This window comes from Aotus nancymaae, unplaced genomic scaffold, assembly GCF_030222135.1.
Source record: "Aotus nancymaae isolate 86718 unplaced genomic scaffold, 86718_ANA_hifiasm-v0.15.2.pri h1tg000009l, whole genome shotgun sequence".
Taxonomy (NCBI): Eukaryota; Metazoa; Chordata; class Mammalia; order Primates; family Aotidae; genus Aotus; species Aotus nancymaae.
The window spans coordinates 16005669-16028130 of record NW_026988420.1 but is presented as its reverse complement, the minus strand read 5'-3'; the positions used below and the strand labels follow the sequence as shown (position 1 = coordinate 16028130).

Genomic DNA, 22462 nt, shown 5'->3' with positions numbered 1-22462 from the left:
TTTGGTGAGCCATGTGTTTTTATTTGGAGTTTAGAAAATATGGTTATCATATGGGGTCTACTCACCAGTACTAAAATTTGTCACATAACAATGGCTTCTGCTCAGCACCTTCATAGTGAAATATCTACACATTCTTCATCTTAAATTCACTACAAGAAAATAGTCCACATGTCAAATCAGCAAATAAAGCAATGAGAAAATGGCTATCTGAACATGTCACCTGCTATATGAGCAGACTTCAATGAAAACAGCAATGGAGGTCAGGAGAAACACAAGAGTCAGCGAGTGTTCATTATTCTGCTGCTACTAAAGCAATGACCAATGATACGCCAAGCCATAAGGGCATGGGCTCATCGCATGCCCACAGGGCCCAGTAGTGCGCATGTGCTGGATTGTTCATCTTTCATCTCTAAGACTTGCTCCTCCTCCCTTCCCTCCTCTCTCCATCCACAGACTGCATCGGGGATTGCCATATCCCTGCAACATGACCCTACTTCTGGCCATAATTCCAGCAAGATCAGCTGACCCTGGCCACACCATGAGCTTCCTTCCTAAGGAATTCTGCAACTCTGGGAGCCTGAGTTGACTCTCTCCCTGCTTCCCTAGACTGTAATGTAAAATTAAGGAGCAGCTGGCAGCCATGTCCTGCCATGTGGACTAAGAAAGAAACAGAGGAAGCCAGTGTGTGGAAGAGAGAAGAATGAGGCAGATACAGAAAAACCGATGAGCAGTAGGGAAAAGAGACTTCCTGGTTGTCCATGTGCTCAAGTCTTCAGATCTATTCCTAAGGCCCAAATGCATCCCTTAGATTCTGCAAGATACTTGAGTCTCCTACCTTGGAAATGCCAGAACTGGTTTCTGTATCAAAGAAACCTAAGGGACTCCATCGTTATGTATCATTAGGAGACAAATGATTTACAAACTCCCTCCCTCAGTATGACCTAATATATAACGCAAACCTATATTGTTTCAATTTTACCTCCTGTGTTCTCAGCCTGATCTAGAGGTCTTGAGAGACACAATGAAAAGGATAACAGGGCAGAAGAGAAAGAATTTCAATGCGAGGCAGTGCTTTAATAAATACATGAAGAGCGTGCTAAGAGAATACAGCTATCGGGAGATGAGGAAGGGAGAAGTGGCCACATGCAAGCACTGCAAGCCCAAGAGCAGTTTGGTTTTTGCTTTTTCAGTAGTTCAACGGCATCTTTAACTTTCACCCATATGACAAAAGTTGAATAGTACTTCATAAAATTATGCAACATGGAAAACCTTGTTTCAGTTGTCACTTTATTGCAAGATGGCAGAATTAATTACAAATTTAAACTATAACTTATAATCTTTACTAAGGCAGCAAGTTTAATAAAAGTAAGCTGCTTGTTCAAAAGTGATCCTGGAACAACTCAAAGTCCAGAGTAAGAAGGATGAGAAACATATGACTGGCCAACGGACTTTGTTCTCTCACTACATGAAACTCAAACTTTTTATTTTTAGGAAACATATACTGTAACTTCAGTAGACAGCAATACAAAAACATGTTGTTACATAGTTTCCATTTAGTCAGTCAACTGTTTCCACCTGTCTCAATTGAGAGAGCTACATTAACAGAGCTGGCTGTGCTTGAGCCTTCTTTGTGAGCAGCTTTACTGAGCAATGTGCTTGACAAATGCCTCCTTTTCTTTCCGTGCAGATATGCTCTGCACTTTGTGCGTCTCCCATAATATTCTGCACAGAGATATGATAGTCCAGGCAATTTTTTTTTTTTTTTTGAGATGGAGTCTCGCTCTGTTGCCCAGACTGGAGTGCAGTGGTGCCATCTCAGCTGACTGTAACCTCCCCCTCCTGGGTTCAAGCAATTCTCCTGCCTCAGCCTCCCAAGTAGCTGGGATTACAGGTGTGCACCACCACACCCAGCTAATTTTTCTATTTTTAGTAGAGACAGGGTTTCACATGTTGGCCAGGATGGTCTCAATCTCTTGACCTCGTGATCTGCCCGCCTCGGCTTCTCAAAGTGCTGGGATTACAGGTGTGAGCCACTGCGCCCGGCCCAGACAATTCTTTATAGCCTTAGATACTTTATGCAGCTATTCTCAGTAAGTAGCCTCCAAGGCCATAGCTATGTTATTCCTCTGGGCATCAAAAAAGTAAATGGCACTTCTGAACCAGTGCCTGCTATGACTTCTCCAAATCAATCTCACGCTGGATTTGTTTGAGGAAAGCCTGCTTTATCTCTTCAAATTGGGCAATTTTTTGCTCATTGAGTTTATCAGCAAATTCTCCAATAGAGGAGAACATTTTTAATTACATAGACAAGTAACGCTACTATTGATATAGCAGAGAAGGTCTCCAGGATAGCCATACATATTCCTTTGGATAGAGAATACAAGATAAACCCATTTCCAAGCACAAACAGTCCTATAACAGTGGCTGTAGAATAAAGAAATGAGGAATTCCTCAGGGATCAGCCCAAAAAGAATTTTTCCTCCATATTCAGGAAGAGATAGTAGAGGGGCAAGACTTGGCTGCCCTGTGTGAAAGATCCTTGCTGCCTGCAACACCTCCTGGATCTAGGAGGGCTGTGTTTTTTAGAGAGGGGGCCACTGTGGCAGCAGCAGAAAAGTAACACTCAGGACAGCATGGGCAGTGAAGGTCCAAGGTAGCAGTCTTAGCATCCCTGCTACCCTGACCAGATTCCCCAAAGCAGTCTTATTTATTTTTATTTTTATTTTTTCTTTATTTTATTTTTTTGAGACAGAGTCGCGCTCTGTCCCTCAGGCTAGAGTGCAGTGGCATGATCTCAGCTCACTGCAACCTTGACCTCCCGGGTTCCGGAAATTCTCCCACCTCAGCCTCCTAGTCGCTGGGATTACAGGTGCCCACCACCATGCCTGGCTAATTTTTGTATTTTTAGTAGAGACAGGGTTTTGCCATGTTGGCCAGGCTGGTCTTGAACTCCTGACCTCAGGTGATCCACCTACCTCAGCCTCCCAGAGTGCTGGGATTACAGGTGTGAGCCACTGCGCCTGGCCCCCACAAAGCAGTTTTATAAGTGAAAAGTTTAACACAGCTGAAGCAGAGATGCCCACTGCAATCCATATCAGGACATATATGTTAGAGCTTGTGCAAATCCTATCAGTTTTCCTTTCACAAAATCTAAAAACCAGTGAGTGGGAGGGAGACTTTTCTCATCATAACTTTCTGAATTTTACATATACATGTACCATCAACTAAAAACCAAGGTTATTTTGTAAACGTAAATGCTACTATCTATTTTTACCTGCTGTTTTTCATTCAAATATTCAGAATTTCTTCAAGGGAAACAAACTACCAAATAAGTAACTTTTTCAAAACCTTACTTCTTTTTTCCTATGATTATTTAATTTTAAATTGTTGCAATCTCCTAGCTAAATTCCATTTCAAATAACTAAATGTTTCTGCCATTTTGATCCCATTCTCTCTGCAAATCCATCCAGGATTTGTCACCATCATTAGCCTCACTTTTCCACACATATAAGCATGGACTATTAGGCAACAAAAGCAACAGACAGATCAACTTTTTAAGCAAAAGTTTTGAAAAAACAGAAATAAGCAATGCTGGGTCCTAAAAATAGTGACTACAGCAGCATCCTTCAAAGGACAAACATATTTGTGTAATGCGAAACAGTTCATTGCTTCAAAAGCTTCCAAGCTGAAGTTCAGTCCTTCAAGCTTAAGAATGAAGTTTCCCAGTAATTATTTAGTAGTAAGGACATCATTCTTATGTCCAAACTATAAGAACTTCAATTATAGCCAAAGACCCTTAGAAAAGTGTCTATGACCACTGAAAATCTCAACACAGTAATCTCAAGAAAACACAGTAATCTCAAGAACTCAACCTTTCATTCACTTATCAATAAAGCAGCGACTTGGTATATAGTATACAGTTCCTCTGGGTCCAATACTGATATTGATCTATACTTCCACTAATTCAATAATAAGAAATTATTAAAGAGTATGGGTGGAACATTCTTAAAAAGAAAACAAAAAATTAAAGTGAGGTGGGAGGAGGACCACATCCTGAAGAAATATGATCTACGTGTAGACAAACACACACATGCCCCCAGAACCTCAAGAGTACTTTTCTGGACCGCTTCTTTTCCCTATACTACACTGAACTGTGAAATTAAATTGTTCAAACTTAAAATAATTCAAACTTAAAGCTGTTGGAACTTTAACTTACTCTGAGCCTTGAGAGGAATGTGGCTACGCAGCCCAAGTCACGTGGTATACAGTTGCAACTTCTGCCTTTTTTCCTGTACGTAATTGAAAGGTCAAGCGGCACCAGAGATAAGACCCCCCGAGATTCTTGTCCCTTCTCAGGGACTAAGGAATCTTCCCTGGAATGTAGCAATCATCTGTAACCAATCAAATTGCTGTGGTGTATGTTCTGGTCTTATATGAACAATGTAATCCTGCTGGAACTTCTCTATCTCTACCTATGGAAGTGAAACCTTAACTTCACTTTGGAACACTGACCCCATTCACTTGGAGTCAGTGTTTCTGGGTGACCATCCTCAAGCTTTGCACTCAGACAAACCATATTTAAATCATATTTTTTGAATCTCATTATTTTAAGTTGACAGAACCTTTTCAGATTGAGTGAACTTTACTTTCTCAAACTTTACCCTGTCCTATCCACATTAAAATCAAAGATTTATATTTTGCATATCTGATATGACAGAAATTTCCCAAATGGAAGCTTAATAAGAAAAGTCAGAAAAGTCACACTGCAACCAAATTCCAAACCAATTTAATTCATTCAAACAGCATGCCAATTCATCTAACTATGCATGCAGATTAATCTCCTTAATTTAATTTTATATTCTATATAAAAATTATTCATCCTTCAAAACTGTTTAACAATCTAAGCTTTGACATGTAAAGAGAATTAACTAAACCATTCAAACATAAATTCAAAAATATCCCCCAAATCAAAATATAATGAAATAAATTAGCCATTCCAACAGTCTTCCTCCCTCAATGAACACTAAAACAGGTTACTTATATTCTAACAGCACGGCATGGAAACTGACTCCAGGAAAATATTAATCCAGATGCACAAAATAAAAAGCAACAATGTAATTTAAACTTTTCTGAAATTAGAATTTAAATGTATTTAAATATGAAGTGGCAGAGCAAAGAGTCAAACCCAGGCTTCTCTGACACCAGTCCCGGGCCCCAAAAAAATACCTCCAGAGAGGGACTCAGGAAGGGTAAACGCCATCCTTAATTTACCAATATCCACCTTTATTTATATATTTACTGGGCATATTAGCATCTGTTATAAAAGGTGTGTCTTAATTTTTTATGTATATGCTTCCTCCCTTGACTCACACCTAAGTTCTTAGAAACATGAGCTTTCTGGGTATCTTTTGATTTCCTTTTTTCTTTTTCTTCTTCTAAATATCAAAAAAGCTCTAACTACTTACTCCAAAAAAGGGGAAGCGTTTCAGATTTTAGAGGGAGACTCTCTGGGTCTTGTGTGCTGCTTTCCCACCAGCAGGCAACCATGGCAGCACACCTTCACCTCTCATGGCCAGCTCAGAGGGCCTTCGCTCCAGCAGGCAGAGCAGGAGCAAGGGGTCCGCAGGAGATAATTTCGTGGCTTGGCACAGCTCCGTCTTCCCATGTGTCAAGAGAAGCTGGCAATCTGGATGTTTATATGAAGTCCATATGTTTAAACCTTGCCGACAAATTCAAAACTTCTAAAAACACTGTGTGTGGACCACTCAAAATCTGTCCAAGGGTGGACTTCAGTCTGCTAGTTGCTAGTTTATAATGCCTAAGCTTCCAATTGAGAACAATTTAGTTAAACCTTTATCCTTCCTTAAATTTATTCCTTATAGAAGCCATGAAGACACAATCTCTGCTGTTCAGGATACCAGTGGGGACAAGGGACACACCATTTCAGGGCAAGATAGCAAATGAAGAAAGAGAGAGAAGCCTGCAAAGAAGAACATAGCACCCACCCACCACATACTTCTCTTCACCACTGGCTGTCACAGGGCAAATTTGGGAAATGGCAATATAAAAATGACAGAGTTAACTTCACCGTTACATATTAAAGAAGAAAAAAGGGGCTCAGAACTCTACAGAAACAAACAAAAAGTTCAACAGCCCAAACTCTGTATATCCAAAGTGAGTCTTAAAATAACCTAACGGGCCCTGTAATCCCAACACTTTGGGAGGCTGAGGCCACTGAATCATAAGGTCAGGAGTTCGAGACCAGCCTGGCCAACATGGCGAAACCCCGTCTCTAATAAAATTACAAAAATTAGCCCAGCATGTGGCGTGCATCTGTAATCCCAGCTACTCAGGAGACTGAGGCAGGAGAATTGCTTGAACCCGGGAGGTGGAGGCTGCAGTGAGCTGAGATCACGCCACTGCACTCCAGCCTTGGCGACAAAAGCAAGACTCCATCTCAAAAAAAAAAAAAAAAAAAATAGCCTAATAGAACCATGGTAACAGAAAAAGCTTACTTGCTTAGAGGTGTACTGGTGTTACAAACAAAAAATAAAACAAATTTTAACTGAGTACCATCTATGCTCCAAGTGCTGCAGGTGCTGCAGGAAGATCATCTCATGTAAATCTTCCAACACCACTAGGAAGAGTTAATTATTCCCAATTTGCAGACATGGAAACTGAGACTGTAAAATCCTAAGGCTTCAGAAAGAGCCAATATCTGATTCCTTTCCCATTAGCCAGAAGACCTGGCCAGAGAGATTAGGGTTATCATTGCAGACACATAATGGCAAGCAGTCAAGAAAAACTCATTAGCTACAATAATTAAAAGTGTAGAACTGACATTAAAAGAGGCAAAGAGGCCACAGTAGGCTCTGCTGATTATGAAAACTTAATTTTGTGATAAAAGTAGTTTCACAAATAAATACAAAAGAAAATATAAGGACCACTCAATAAGTAATATTGAAATAACTACCAGCAAGTTTTAGGAAAATCCATTTACACTTCCCAATTTATGCCACCTAATGAAATACATTTCAAACAAATCAAAAAGTTATTTTTCCATCAAATTATGTAACTAAGATGAAAGAAAAATGAGTATCAGTGGCTCTCTGGGAAAAGTGTTACTTTCAAAAATTAGGAGTGACAGAAATTCCAATTATTAAAAAAAGGTGTGTGGTGGCACATATCTGTGGTCCCAGTTATTCAGCAAGCTGAGGCAGGAAGTTCACTTGAGCCCAAAAGTTTTGGGCTATAGTTCACTATGCTAATCAGGTGTCCGCCCTAAGTCAGGCACCAATATAGTGACCTCATGTGAGCAGGGGACCACCAGGTTGCCTAAGGAGGGGTAAACTGTTCCAAGTTGGAAACAGAGCATATTAAAACTCCCTTGCTGATCAGTAGTGGGATTGTGTCTCTGAATGGCCACTGCAGTGCAGCCAGGCCAATGCAGTGAGACCCTGTCTCTTATTTATACATTTTTTAAATAAATAAATAAATTTTATAGCTAAATTTAAATGTTTTCTATGTAAAAAAATGAAAAGGCAAACAACAACAAAATGTAAGCTACATCTGGATATATAACAAGCATGGGGTTAATATTCTTACTATATCTATAGAATATATGTACGCAAAATTGTTAAGAAGAACCAAGAGACTTCAGTGGAGAAACGGACAAAAGACAGAAACAGACAATTCACAAAAGGAAAAATAACTAGAAATAAACAAACAGAAAAATATTCACTAGTCAGCCAAAAATATATAAACATCAATAAAGTGCCACCATTTATCAAGCACATTATTAAAAAAAAATTAAAACAATAATATCCATGGCTGGTCAGGTATGGCAAAACTAATATTCTCATATGCATACATAACTGTAAGCATTTTAAAGTGGCATAAACCTTTTGGAAAATAATATGGCAATCTTCTTACAATCTTTTCTAAAAAATAATCTAAAACCTAGGGGCAGGGGGATACAAGGGGACACCTATATGTGTAACAATGTTCGTCATAACATTTATAAAACTGAAAATAATGTAAATAAACAATAGGGAAAAGATAAATTATGATGTAGTCACTAGATTACCAGTACCTTGAGAACAGGATATGCCTTGCTCATAATATGGGAGATGAGGGGCCAAATATATACAGTATAATCATTAAATAAATATGAGTGAATACTGAAGGAAAGCAAAAATATAAAGCCACTTGAAATAATGGTTAAAATCTAGGTAGGTGATGGCAAAATTTTAAATGAGAGCAAGAATATAAAAGTGTATGATTACAATCATATTTTTGAAAACTGCATTAGAAAAACTGCTAGAAGGAAACATATGAAATACTAACAGTCATTGTGCTAACGGGTTATGAGCAGTAATTCTTTATTGTGGTTATTATCTTTTATTTATGTATTTGTTGTAGTGACAGGGTCTTGCTATGTTGCACAGGCTGGTCTTAAACTCCTGGCCTCAAGTAGTCCTCCCACCTCGGCCTCCCAAAGTGCTGAGAGTATAGATGTGAACCACCATGCCTGGCCTATATTATCTTTATTTAAAATGTAAACATACTTCAGAACGATTATTATAATGATTATTTAAATTTTAAGTTGATCCTTAAAAATCGGAGAAGAGAGAGAGATATCCAAGATGGCTGATCAACTAGCAGCTCGGGATTGTAGCTCCCAGAGAAAGCGCACAGAACGAGAGGACGCTATACTTTCAAACGAATTTCTGTTACACACGGACCGGAAGATTCCCAGCGGAGGAGCCCCACGGGTTGCCAGGGTGACTCTTGTGGCTGGCGTGGTGGTTTTGCCGGCGCCCTGGCGTGGCGGTTCTTGGTGCAGAGTGAACCGGACTGGGTCCCCTTTTGGTCGACGTTTGGAGATCCGGGAAGGCAGAGTCACCCATTTACCTGATTGAAGAAGGGACTCAAGAAGGAAGCCAGACCGGAGATTCCCGGACGGAAAAGCGCCACGAATTTTAACGCCACTGTTTTGGCCAGCGCAGTGAGTTGCTCAGATTTCGGCACTGGGAATCAACAAGTTGGACATCCACTCAGAGACCTAATTTGAAAGTAGGCAATTACAAAGACAACAGGTAGATGAACTCACAATGATGGGAAGAAATCAGTGTAAAAAGGCTGAGAATACCCAAGAGCAGAATGCCTCTCCTTCTACAGGGGATCACAGTTCCTCATCAACAAGAGAACAAGGCCTGATGGAGAACGAGTGCATTCCATTAACAGATTTAGGCTTCAGAAAGTGGATAATAAGGAACTTTAGTGAGCTAAAAGAACATGTTCTGGCCCAATGTAAGGAAACTAAGAACCTTGAAAGGTTTGACGAAATAGAGAGGAATATAAGTGAATTAATGGAACTGAAGAACACAATACGAGAACTTCGCAACATATGCACAGGTTTCAACAGTCAAATTGATCAAGCAGAAGAAAGGATATCAGAGGTCGAAGACCAACTTAATGAAATGAAACGAGAAGACAAGATTAGAAAAGAAAGAGTAAAAAGGAATGAGCAAAATCTCCAAGAAATATGGGACTATGTGAAAAGACCTAATTTACGATTGATAGGTATACTTGAATGTCATGAAGAGAATGAATCCAAGTTGGAAAATATTCTTCAGGATATTATTCAGGAAAACTTTCCTAATCTAGTAAGGCAGGACAATACTCAACTCCAGCTAATCCAGAGAACACCACAAAGATATTCCTCAAGAAGAGCAACCCCAAGACACATAATCGCTAGATTCACTAGGGTTGAAATGAAGGAGAAAAGTCTAAGGGTAGCTAGAGAGAAAGGTCACGTTACCCATAAAGGGAAGCCTATCAGACTCACAGCAGACCTCTCACCAGAAACCCTACAAACTAGAAGAGAGTGGGGGTCAATATTCAATATCCTCAAAGAAAAGAATTTTTAACCCAGAATCTCATATCCCACCAAACTAAGCTTCATAAACAAAGGAAAAAGAAAATTTTTCACGAACAAGCAAGCACTCAGAGATTTCGTCACCACCAGGCCTGCTTTACAAGAGCTTCTGAAAGAAGCACTACAAACAGAAAGGAACAACCAGTATCAGTCATCCCAAAAACTTACCAAAAGGTAAAGAGTATTTCCATAATGAAGAATCTACATCAACTAATGGGCAAAATAGCCAGCTAGCATTAAATGACAATATTGAACTCACAAACATTAATACTAATTCTAAATTTAAATGGATTAAATGCCCCAATCAAAGACACAGACAGGTAAATTGAATAAAAAGTCAAAAACCCATCAGTAGGCTGTGTCCAGATCTATTTCACAAGCAACGACATACAAAGACCCAAAACAAAGAGATGGAGGAAGATTCACCAATTAAATCGAGAGCAAAAAAAAAAAAACAAAACAGGAGTTGTAACTTTCATCTCTCACAAAATAGACTTTAATAGTAACAAAGACTAAAAGAAACAAAGAAGGACATTACATAACGGTAAAAGGATCAATGCAACAACAGGAGTTGATGATTATAAATATATATGCACCCAATACAGGAGCACCCAGATACATAAGACAAGTTCTTGATGACTTATAAAGAGACCTGGACTCCCGACAATAATAGCGGGAGATTTTGACACCACATTGCTAATATTCGACAGATCAATGACATAGAAAATTAATAGGGACATCTATGATTTGAACTTAGATCTGGAATAAGTAAACTTAGTGAATATTTATAGAACTCTCCACCCCAGGTCCACAGAACATACATTTTTCTCAGTATCGTATTACATCTATTTTGAAAGCGACTACATAATTGGAAGTAAATCACTCTTCAGCATTTGCATAGCATTTCACAGACTTAAATGAAATACTGGTTGGCTGTTTGTTTGTTATTTTCTTCCCTTATTCCTTCCTGTCTCCGTTGTTAAGCACAATTATCGGCATAAAAGAGGTTTTTAATACCTATTTTTAGATTGCATTCCAGCCTGGGCAATAGAGCAAGAATCCTGTTCTCTCTCCCCCTTTTTCTTTCTCTTTCTTTCTTTCTCTCATTAGAAAAAAAAAAAAGAATCGGAGAAGAGAGAATAATTTAATAACCAATAGAAAATACATAAAATCTCTAAATAGCTGTGTATTATAAGTAAATCTGCCCAGCTAAAAAGAAAAACGCAGAGGTCAGCAACTGACATTCATTATCTACTTATTTATTTTTATTTTATTTACTTTATTTTTATTTATTTATTTTTTTGAGATGGAGTCTCACTCTGTCACCCAGGCTGGAAGTGATGAAGTGATGAAGTGATGCAATCTTGGCTCACTACAACCTCCCTCTCCTGGGTTCAAGCGATTCTCCTGCCTCATACTCCCAAGTAGCTGGGATTACAGGCTCCTACCATCACACCCAACTAATTTTTGCATTTTCAGTAGAGACAGGGTTTCGCCATGTTGGCCAGGCTAGTCTCAAACTTCTGACCCCAGGTGATCCACCCGCCTCAGCCTCCCAAAGTGCCAGGTGGAATCACAGGTGTGAGCCACCCCACCTGGCGACATTCATAATTTAGATGAGAGGCATCATTTCTGAGTCCTAACTCAATAATAACATATGACAGGAAGCCAAAATGCAGTCACTCAAACAATAGCAAATGTTAAATTTGCTGCATTCCTACTTTTTTCTGAACCCTCTCTGACTCTGGGCTATAAGGGTTTAGAATAGTTATCTCTTGCTTGAAGGCTTCCAGTCAGACTGGGTCAATTCTTTAATGTCAGTGGGAAGTTCAGAAAATCAGGCCAGGATAGGGGTGGGGTAGGCTGGTGGTGTTTAGTTCGCCAAGTTGAATTACATTTCCATCTTCTAGAAAACCAAAACTACATAAAGGAAGAAAAAGAAGACACAAAACGTTACCAATTCCTCTAAAGCTCTATAGTATTTCAAAGTGTTGTTCACAATCCTTTAGTGGGTCATGAAATTAATCGAAAGGGTCACAACTAAGATCTTATAAGGGCTGCAACAGAACAGAAAATGGTGTGTATGTCACATTAAGAGGATACCATTTCAAAAAACCTTTGTTTCTGTTATATGTGTGTATATGTGTGAGAGAGTATCTCCGTCTCGCATAGCAAGACTAACTATATTTTTTACTATGATTTGTGGTCAAAAAAAGTTTCCAAAGCATTACTCTAGATAACCCAGGTGCTAGGGAACCACCCAGAGATAAACTGAAACTAAAGGACTCATCTAGAAGTAGGACTGTAGTGAATCCAGTTCAACTGGGTGTTAGGCACTAACACAAAACAAATACTTCTTAATATTTCATCCAGGAATAAATAACTGCTGTCATCCAAAGACTCCAGAAAGCATTGTTTTACAATTGCACCATGAGGTGCTGACAGTTTCACACAAGCATGCTGCTTTTTCCCTAATGCCTGCTTTCCTCCACTTCAGACTTTAGGAAGATATGGTTGCAGAGACTACACTTATCTATGTGAGCACATCATAGCACCAAAGTCATAGCTAGGAAATCTAACTCCCTCCTTTGCCAGACAGACAAACTGAGACTTAGAGTGACGAAATGCCCCAGGAAATGCCAAGGTCAATGCAGAGGACTGCTGAGACCAGACTCCCACTCCCAGTTCTTTTCCGAGAATCCTTAAATTAAAAGCATAGAAGAGCATAAAGCAGCACTCCCTGCCAAGAGACAAGTAGATGACCTTTCCTTTTCTTTTTGGGTCTTATTGGTTAATTTCTTACACTTCTGAATTAATTTTTACTAAGGACTAAATAAAACATTTGGATGAAGAGGCCCCCTGTCCTTCAAACAAACAAACAAACAAAGACGGCTTGCTGAAGTTGCACAAATGGAGTTTTTTTTGTGTGTTAGGGAATTTTTACGTTAATTTTAACACTCTCCTTGGGAAACCTACTCATATAAAAATAAAGGAGTGTGCTCTTTTTGAATTCTTTCTATTCTGACAGTAGTTGAGAAGAAAAGCTTGGTATGGTGGTCATTCTCTTCTCAGAGAAGTATATACTGTACATAATTTAGTTTAGTGTTACAGATATCAACAAATCATCACCTGCGTAGTCTTAAATCACAATCTATTTATTGATTTCTAAATGCCACAAAGTGGTTTAATTTCCCCCAAACTGTCATTTTTAATGACATCAAGATGATTCTCCATGCTTTCTCAAAGCCAAATGCAATGAAAACAGACAGCCAGAGAAAGATGCTGTGCAAGGAAAAAGTCACAGTTCCTTTTCTAAAGTTTTGATTTTGTTTGTTTGGAAAAGGCCATCTCTCTAAAGTTTCTTCTGGCTACTTAAATCCTATGATTTTTACCTATATTTCTTTGTCAAAGTAAGTTTAGTAGTAACACTTGAAGTGTAAGACCACTAGTCAGGATTTCATAATTTAAAAATCACTCACTTTAAGAGTGTCTGAATTGCCACCCTAACTTTCCCACAGTGTTGCAATATCTGAGTGAATATATACTGATTAAGATCTGTGAGTCCTGGACATACTCTGGTTTAATAACATAAAAATAGGAAATTCAGAACCGTAAGGAGCTTTGGGATCACTTGAAGCTAATCCTCCTCTAGTAAGCCTCCTCAAATAAGCTTTCCCATAGTGATCTTTCTTTAAAAAGTCAGTTCTGTTTCTGACCTTTAGAGATACAGAGGCAGCCTGTTACCAAAAAGATTTGCTGGCATAAAAAGTGCTTCATATTTTGAATTCAGAGTAAAGGTCTAATTTTCCACAATCATACAGGACAAGTTCCTTCTTTGGGACCTTGAAATCAGCAATTATTACCACCAAGTGATGAGTCTCAAGTGTGTAGTTGAAAGTGTATTAATTTTATGCTATTAGAGACTTCACATACTCAAAAATTAGTTTAAATGGGTTCTAATTTTGCTGACTTCAGAGACCTCATTCCACCATTCTGAGAAGTCCTTAACTTTCAGAGCCGTACTAGGCACTGTAAAACTTTGATTTGTATTTCTTTAAAAAAGTTGTACAAATGTTATAAAATACATGGTACATAAAAACTCTATCAGGAGCTCAACTGAACTGTGCCAAGGTCTAATTATCAGTCAAACTAATGGTTGACGCAGAGAACTGAGATAGTGTGATTTCACAATAAAAAGAATTAATGGTAAATGAACCAATACTATGAGGATTCATAAGATGAAATAAAATGTTAACATATTTTTTTCAGGAAATAGTCAAGTCGTCATGGCCACTTCAAATAATAGTAATTTAGAGTTGGAAAAAAAAATGCCCTTGAGGTAAAAAAAAATCCAACCCTCTTTTCCTAGCCCATTCCCACTCCCATCCCATGTTGTACTGTTGGTTACCCTGGCCTAAAGCAAGCTGCTAAACTTCTCAGGCTCAACTTAAATACCTTTCCTGACAGAAACTCATAACATCCTCAGGTCCATTTCAATTCAAAAAGGTGATCACCAGTCATTGCTTAATTCATTCAAGGAACATATGATGTATATCTCCTTTGTGCTAGGCATTGGGGGTCAGATATCCCTATATTGGGATATCTTACCAATTGCTTGTGTTCTACCCTCAGGACTTAGACAAAACACAGCAAACTATGTTGTATAAATTGGTCCTGAATAAAGTCAGAATATAAAAAGGCAGTTCGTTCCCCATACTCCCCTTCCCAGTACCTTCCTTCCCTATAGTTCTCTCCCCAAAGCTTCCTTCTCCGCACCCTACCACCAAACATAGGCCTTTTTATCCAGAAAAAGAACCCTGAAATCTTTCACCCAAAGGGTTCAGTAATTTTTGCTATCATAGTCACTCCTCCTGGAGACACTAATTTCCAGATTCCTCAAAATGTGAGGACACTGAATGCTGAGTTCTGAACACAAGCCACCTGGCTCCATTGTCTACCTTAATTGGGACATTCTAATGCTTCTTAATGAATGGGAGTTTTCTTCCCTCCTCTATCTAAAATGCCCTTTCCTATATAAGAAAGGCTTTTTCACAAGAACTCCTACTCACCCCACAAGACCCATCTGGAGAAGAAACTGTTGGTCTTTTCTAACCACCACAAGCAAGAGATGTGTTGGCAACCGCAGAGGACAATGTTTGTACCTATTGTTGACTCCTAGGGAGGGAATGATTTCCTATAACTGCCTAATAGAAACTATCTAGTTACCGAAAGTCTCTGTATGAATGCTAATATTATTGACTTGTGTTAAGATATGCTTATAAAGAACTGATGAAGATATAAACGTCTGCATGGGACTGGGTCTCACCTGGAGAGAGGTCTCTCCTGGCTTTCATCACTTGAAGAAGCAGCCACTAAACACAGGAGCCCCTGCCAAGCTGCAGACTAAACATAAGTCTTGACCAAAACAGAGCGGAGATATCTGAAAGGAAGCTAGGGAATGCTAAAATGGCATTCACTCAGAAAAGACAGTCCAAAGGGAAGCTGGGAAATGAGGAATCCAAAGTATCAAAGTTTGGTATGGCCTTTCGGTATATAACCTAACTACAACCAAAGCAAAGATAGATTCAGACAAGGCTGGGGAATTCCTGAAACAGGCTCTGTATTATGGTAGCACCAGAAATTTTTACTTGTAAATCAGATTGTTTTTATATTTCTTCTATTCCTTTATATTTCCTCCACTGAGTAAAGTTCTGGGCTGTTTGAAATCTGCTGAAAGGAATTTGAAGGCAAGCGTTTTTATCTGTTCTTTGGCTTGAAGATTTGATTATTATCAGCCCACTACTGAGGGCAGTTTCAGTGAAAGACTCCTCCCAAGGGAGGTAAAATTTAGGGGACAATACGGATTGTGGAATCCAGCCATTCTTCTCCATCTGCAAATTCTCTTTCCAATACTAAATCTTGGAAGTAATAGTTTTGTTTTTATTATGCAATATTCTTCTAAAATTCCTCCACTAAATTGTGAGCATGCTGAAAAGACCTTATCATTTTCATCATTACCATGTACACATGTGACTGGAACACAAGAAGTACTCAAACCTTTGTTGATAGAATAAATGAAGCAATTCATGGACTTTTGAAACACTCTAAAGTCCACCTAGTCCAGTACTTTTTCTACAAGTGTATATTCCTCCACATAAGGCTTTCATAGGTAATAATATAATTCATTCAACAAATATCAACTAAATGCCTACAGTAGTTAAGATGCTGTGCTTTTAGGAACAGCAAAAAAAAAAAAAAAAAAAAAAAAAAACAGATCAGTTACTGATATAACAAATGTGTATTGAGGACCTACTGCATGCCAGGTACTATGTTAGGCCCTAAGGATGATACAATGAATAAGACACACAAAGCTCCATAGGGAACTCACAGAAGAGAAAATAAAATGGACATGAAGTATATAATGTATAACACTGTTTAAAATGGAAAATGTTGGCCAGGCACGGTGGCTCATGCCTGTAATCCCAGCACTTTGGGAGGCCGAGGTGAGTGGGTGTCGGGAGTTTGAGACCAGCCTGGACCATACGGTGAAACCTCATCTCTACCAAAAACACAAAAAAATTAGCCCGGCATGGTGGCACGCACCTGTAGTCCCAGCTATTGGGGAGGCTGAGGCAGGAGAATTGCTTGAACCTGGCAGGCAGAGGTTGCAGTGAGCAGAAATCACGCTCCTGCACTCCAGTCCAAGCAACAGAGCGAGAACCCATCTCAAAAAAAAAAAATGGAAAATGTTAAGTGTTTTCAAAGGCACACATAAAGACAATGAAGAAGTCAAAGGTCAAAAAGAGAAACCAGGGTTTCATAAGAATTTATGAAACACTGCCATTCAGGTATGGGACATTACTTGTGGCTTTAACTTAGAGTTCAGGAATGAAGATTACTAGTTTCTAGCCAAAGCAGTGAATTGTAATGGCTTTGTAGGTTGTGATGAAAATCAATATTCCATTTTCATATATTTAGCATTATATCAAGTGACATTAACACTGTATTTTGGAAAGCAAGAATACAGATTATTTTAATGAAAGCCATAACCAAAACTGAGCTCTAAATAAAAAGGTATTTTCATGTTTGAGTATACGGCCCAAAGAAGCACAGACTTGTCAACCTGAATTAAAAAATCATATTAATAATAATCCTGGACTTATGGGTGAGTCTTATTTAACAGTAACTCCATGACAAAATAATTTCTGTTATTTACACTGTAAACTAGAAAAGTGAAAATTAGGCTAAGATATGGCTAAACATTGTATTTCTTTCATCCTATAATCAAATGAAATTGATTCTTCAGTTTTATTCATATACGCTACTTCAGCACCTCCAAACACTTAAAAATATACCTCAGTAAAGCTTGTTTCCTTCAAGGTAAATGCGGTAAAATGGAAATCAGAAATTTCAGTACTATAATAACACCGTAATATTAAAGGAGCTTAGGCTGGTCTGAAGGTAATTTTATTTTCTCAATTGTTCACAGTCAGTTACAGATTGAACTCCTGTTCCACTCTTTCCCCTTTCTCACTACTCTACTTGACTAGGCTCATGCCTGTAATCCCAGTACTTGGGGAGGCCGAGGTGGGCGGATCACGAGGTCAGGAGATAGAGACTATCCTGGCTAACATGATGAAACCCCATCTCAACTAAAAATACAAAAAAATTAACGGGGCATCGTGGCACGTGCCTGTAGTCCCAGGTGTTTCGGAGTCTGAGACAGGAAAATCACTTGAACCTGGGAGGCAGAGGTTGCAGTGAGTCAAGATCACTCCACTGCGCTCCAGCCTGAGCGACAGAGCAAGATTCCGTCTCAAAAATAAAATAAAATTAAATTAAAATTAAAGGCGCTTAGGTTTAACTACCTTTCTCCTTCTCTTGATTCCATGAACTTACTCATGAATTTTCCACAGCAGTTAGAAATTCGTTCCATCTCCAGTAGTTACAGACTGGGAAAGTAACATCTACCAATATATTCCTTCAATATATTTTATGGAATATATTCCATAAAAACAATACTGTGATAAAAAATTTCTAGGTCCAGAAGCAGTCTTTTTAATAAAATTTTGCCTCTATGGAAAAAATCAAACTTTCTCATAAGGCTTCTCCGTGAATTTCAAAAGGATCCTACATCTATGTATTCCATTTTAGCCAGAAATTTCTTCTGTTCATTGCAGAATTCTTGCCACTGGTGTATGTTTACAATATTTTCCATTGGATCTGCATAGGAAATTAATCAGGCGCCATTTGTATCGAGCATGATGTAGACAAGAACATGTCATTAATACACTCATCCTGGTTATACGGAAGAACCTAAGGCATGAACAAACCTAGCAAGCAAAATTTTTGAGGCCACACACTATGCAAAGTGCTGAAATGACTATAAAGACAGCAATGAGCACTTTGTTGCTTAGCCTCTCAATTTTGAATGCCACCAAGGAAGGATACTTTACCACTGCATGCTTTGAACTTATATTAAGAAAACCTACGTACCGTAAAACCCCTGTGTTACGTACCTCTACCGTGTTTTTTTTAAAATAGATTTTAGCAAAGAAACAATTTCAGATAAATTATCATAATACTATATTCAAACAACATTCCTCTAGAAATTCGCTTCATCCGCCTTTTTTCTGTATGTTAAAGGACATTAAGTTAAAGAAAAAACGCAAAAACAGGGAGAATATCTGAAGGCAGAACAACTAGTTCCACTTCTGCAAACTAAGCAAAATTCAGCAAAAAGAAAGGAAACGGGCAAAGGGAAGAAACTCAAAAGCTATTTCCAGCAGTGATCCGTTGCAAGTTCTATGCGCTTCTCCTTGAGCTCCAAGAGATGAGGAGGGAAAAGGAGAGAAGGCACCACGCAGAAGCCTAAACTTACTCTTGGTGCAACTTATAATATTCATTGAATTCAGTCTAAGATGTCTGGGCTATCTGAATTCGGTGGGACTGTCTGGGAGAAGGGAGTGGCATTTAGTTTCTCCGTTTGAAACCCCGGGAGCTGTACCAGAGAGTACCCCAAACCCCTTGGTAATCTTGCAGAGGCGGCTCAGAGCATCTTTCCCCAAGCACACACCTGCAGGGCCGGGCGGCTCCTCCCTCTTTCCCTCCAGTCCTCAGGGATGGACCAAAGTCCCTCGGGCGCACCGTTAGCCCGAGGGCCACCCGGCTCCCGCAGGCGCCACTCAGCACCGGGTGAAGCCGGAGCGCACGCCGCCGTCCCGGCTCCGCTTCCCGGAGCCACATAGCAGAGACGGCGCGCAGCTGGACACCGGCACCGCCAGGATGCGTATTACAATAAAACTTGGGGGAACAAGTCTATACTCGCGCCGACGTGGAGGCACAGCCCCTTACGCGGGCTCAGGCGCGGTCGGCCCGTCCCGCCCCTCCTCGCGGCCGAGGGGCAGCAGTCCGTACCTGTCCTCCGAGACGCTGATGACGCCCTCCTCCTTGGGCACGATCACGGCCATGTTCACCACCTCCTGGGACCCCTCGACCCGCTGCATCAGGATCGGCTTGCGGGTCAGAGGCTTGGGCTGGATCTCCGCCGCCATCGGAGGAAGGGGCGCGCCTGGGGCTCCGCCGCCAACCGCGCCGCGGGGCTGGGCTGAGGAGACTGCTAGGGCACTGATACAGGTTGAGACAGAGACTCTGGCTGGCCGGAGCGGAACGCCGGAAACCGGCGAGCATAGCCTGGTAGCCTCTCTCGGGAACGGCTCCGCGCTCCCTGCTTCAGGCACCAAAACCGCCACGACCGGGATTGCAAGCCGGTGCCACTACCAGAGGAGGGGGGCGGAGAGCCGGGAGGCGGAGCCTGTGTGGGCGGGGCCTGCCGCAGGGGGTGGGCGCTGGTGGGCGCACGGGCGGCTCCACTTCCGGGACGGTGGAGGAGGAGGAAACCTGGAGCAGAAGGCGGGGCTCCGGTGTCCCAACGCGCGTGCGTCTGTCTCTCAAGCCCATTTCCCGCCCCCTCCCCTCCGCGACTCCCCGGGCCCTGCAGCACCACTAGGACGCATGCGCTTTCCTTTCCCCGCGGTCGTCTCTCCGCTTTTCACACCCAACGTTTAGTCCCCTCCCTCTTTAGCCTCCCGTGAACGCGCTTGCCAGAGGCCACGCCCCTTCGAAATTCCTTGAAAAGGGGACGGCGGTGGGGCGGGGAAAAGAGCGCCTCAGCAAGACCGGAAAGAGAAGAGGTCTGCAGGAAGGAAAGAAACCCCACTAGTTGGGACGTCACTGGGCATGCGCGCGGGCTACATGGCCTAGCAGTCTTAACAATGAAGCTCGGCGGGAGGCCGCTTACTGCTCCCAACATGCACCAGGCCCAGGCTGCCGGATGGCACCCAGTGGCCTCCTGGGAGTCGTAGTTTCTTGGAGCCCCCGCCCCCTTGTCCTGGAATGACCTATCGCCTACTTCTCAGCGCTGTGGGCCTGGGGAGCTCAGGAGGGCAAAGTTTGAGGAGGGAGGAGGGTCAAGAAGTTGGCCTGGAAATATGGACAGGTGCGGAGAGTCTTGTTTAGGAGCTTGAGTTTTAACCTTTATGTGATGGAGAACTGCTGTGTCCTCAGAGCACGTCTCTGCTGTGACCAGCACTCCAGCTACTAGAGGTTCCCAGGAGAGACTAGGCAATTTTCCCAACTTCTCACCACTTGCACATGCTGTTTCCTCTGTCTGGATTTACTAGTTCCAAACTCCAGATGAGCTCTTTCTGCTCCAGAAAACTCCCTGATTTAACAGCTGAGAGTCTCCAGTTCTCACTGCATTTCATAGCACTTCCATTGTGGCAGCTGCCACATTGATAGTAATCAATTGTTTAAGCACTCATCCCACTTGAGGATGATGTAGCAGGTGCCCAGGTGCATCCCTTGCAACTAAGAACAAGGTTTATCAGGCCATGGTCCACACTCAGGACCTGTAATGTCCTCACCTTCACCTCTCTCTTACGCTTATGCCTTTTACTGCCCTAACAAGCCTGCCCCTACTTTACTCACCCCTCTCCCAAATACTCTTTGAACTCATGTAACTAGACTGCACCTGCTCACGCTTCAAGACTCTGTCTAACATCTACCTCCTCTAGGCAGCTTTTCCTGCCCAACCCTCTCCACTGCAGGTCCGGTTGGATATTTCTCCTGTGTTACCTCAGCTTCCTGAGTCCCCTGTTAGAACTCTTGCCATTATCATTGCCCTATCGTGACCTGTTCTCCTATTTGTCTCTAGTGATCTGTGAGATTCTTCAGAATTGAGAGGTTTGCATTCAAATCTGAGTTCTCATTGCCTATCACTAGTAGTTATTAAATATTTATTGAATGAATGACAAGATAGAGATTCTGCCTCTTTGGAATTGAGCGTCAGACTCAGGGTTGTGGTGATGCTATTCAGGTTCTAATTCCCATAAAGCCTGGGGTGGGGGCAGCCAGTGCTACCTCCTCTGTAACTTTAAGGGGATGAGGGAAGGTGTCTGGGTCATAACCGTAATTGCCACCAGAACCACCTGATGTAGGTGTTATGCCCTATTTAAATAGATGTGGAACCTGAGACTCAGAGAAGTGAAATGCCTGCCTTAGGTCCTCCAGCTGGAAAATACCTCAATCCTATTTCGAAGTTCTTACAGAATTTCTGCAAAATGGGAGGTGGTAAAGAGTTGCCCTGTGTGCTTTGACACAGGTTATTTGCACTTGTTCTCTTATGTCTCTAGCGATCTGTAAGATCCTTGACTGCCAAATACCTACCTTAGAAATGTGTTTCCACAAGGCCTGTCCCTTTCTCTCCCCAGCTCTGGCATTACTTCTCTCACTTCCAGAGCCCTGCAACTCAATCACACCACATAAACCATGACTACTCTTCAGCTAACTTAATTCTGGGAGAGCTCAGAATTATCACATAACGACTATTGACGAAAAGAGTTAAACTTTGTGAAACACTTTAAGAGATTTATCCTGAGCCAAATATGAGTGACTGTGGCCCATAACACAGCCCTTGGGAGGTCCTGAGAACATGTGCCCAAGGTGGTCGGGATACAGCTTGGTTTTATATATTTTAATAAGGCATGTGACATCAATCAAATACATTTAAGAAATACATTGGTTTGATTCAGAAATGCGGGACAGCTTAAAGCAGGGGCTTCCAGGCTATAGGTAAATTTTAACATTTTTTAGTTGACAGTTGGTTGAGTTTATCTGAAGACCTGGGATCAATGGAAAGGAATGTTCACGTTAAGGTAAAGGATTGTGGAGACCAAGTTTTTTATTGTGCAGAGAAATCTTTTAGATAGCAGACTTTAGAGAGACAGAAGGTTGTAAAATGTTCCTTACCAGACCTAAAAGGGTGCATGGCTCTTAGTTGATTATCTCCTCGGTGTGGGAAGAAAGGAAGGAAAACAAAGGGGAAAGGGGATCTAGAATGTGGATTTTTCCCACGAGAAACTTTGCAGGGCAATCTTAAGGTATGGCAAGGAAATATAATTTGGGGTAAAACGTTCTGATTTTCTCCCTTGTTATGCCAGAGTGAGATTGGAAAGTAAATCA

At 41.0% G+C, this 22462-nt stretch overlaps 1 protein-coding gene across 5 annotated transcripts in view; it reads right to left on the bottom strand.

Annotated features, from left to right (window-relative positions):
• The window catches only part of WDFY2 (WD repeat and FYVE domain containing 2), a 197072-nt gene extending 177352 nt beyond the window's left edge, over positions 1-19720 (bottom strand). For 4 of the 5 annotated variants that reach the window (XR_002479204.2, XR_010341648.1, XR_010341649.1 and 1 more), the window contains exon 1: positions 19358-19498. Coding sequence is in view for 1 of the 5 variants with exons in the window: in XM_021674546.2 (XP_021530221.1) it covers positions 19358-19494 (137 nt within the window). In the remaining 4 variants the exon portion in view is untranslated. Of the gene's footprint in view, positions 1-19357 lie in introns of all 5 variants that reach the window. The other variant, XM_021674546.2, reaches the window with a different exon arrangement.
• Between the last annotated feature and the right edge of the window lie 2742 nt (positions 19721-22462).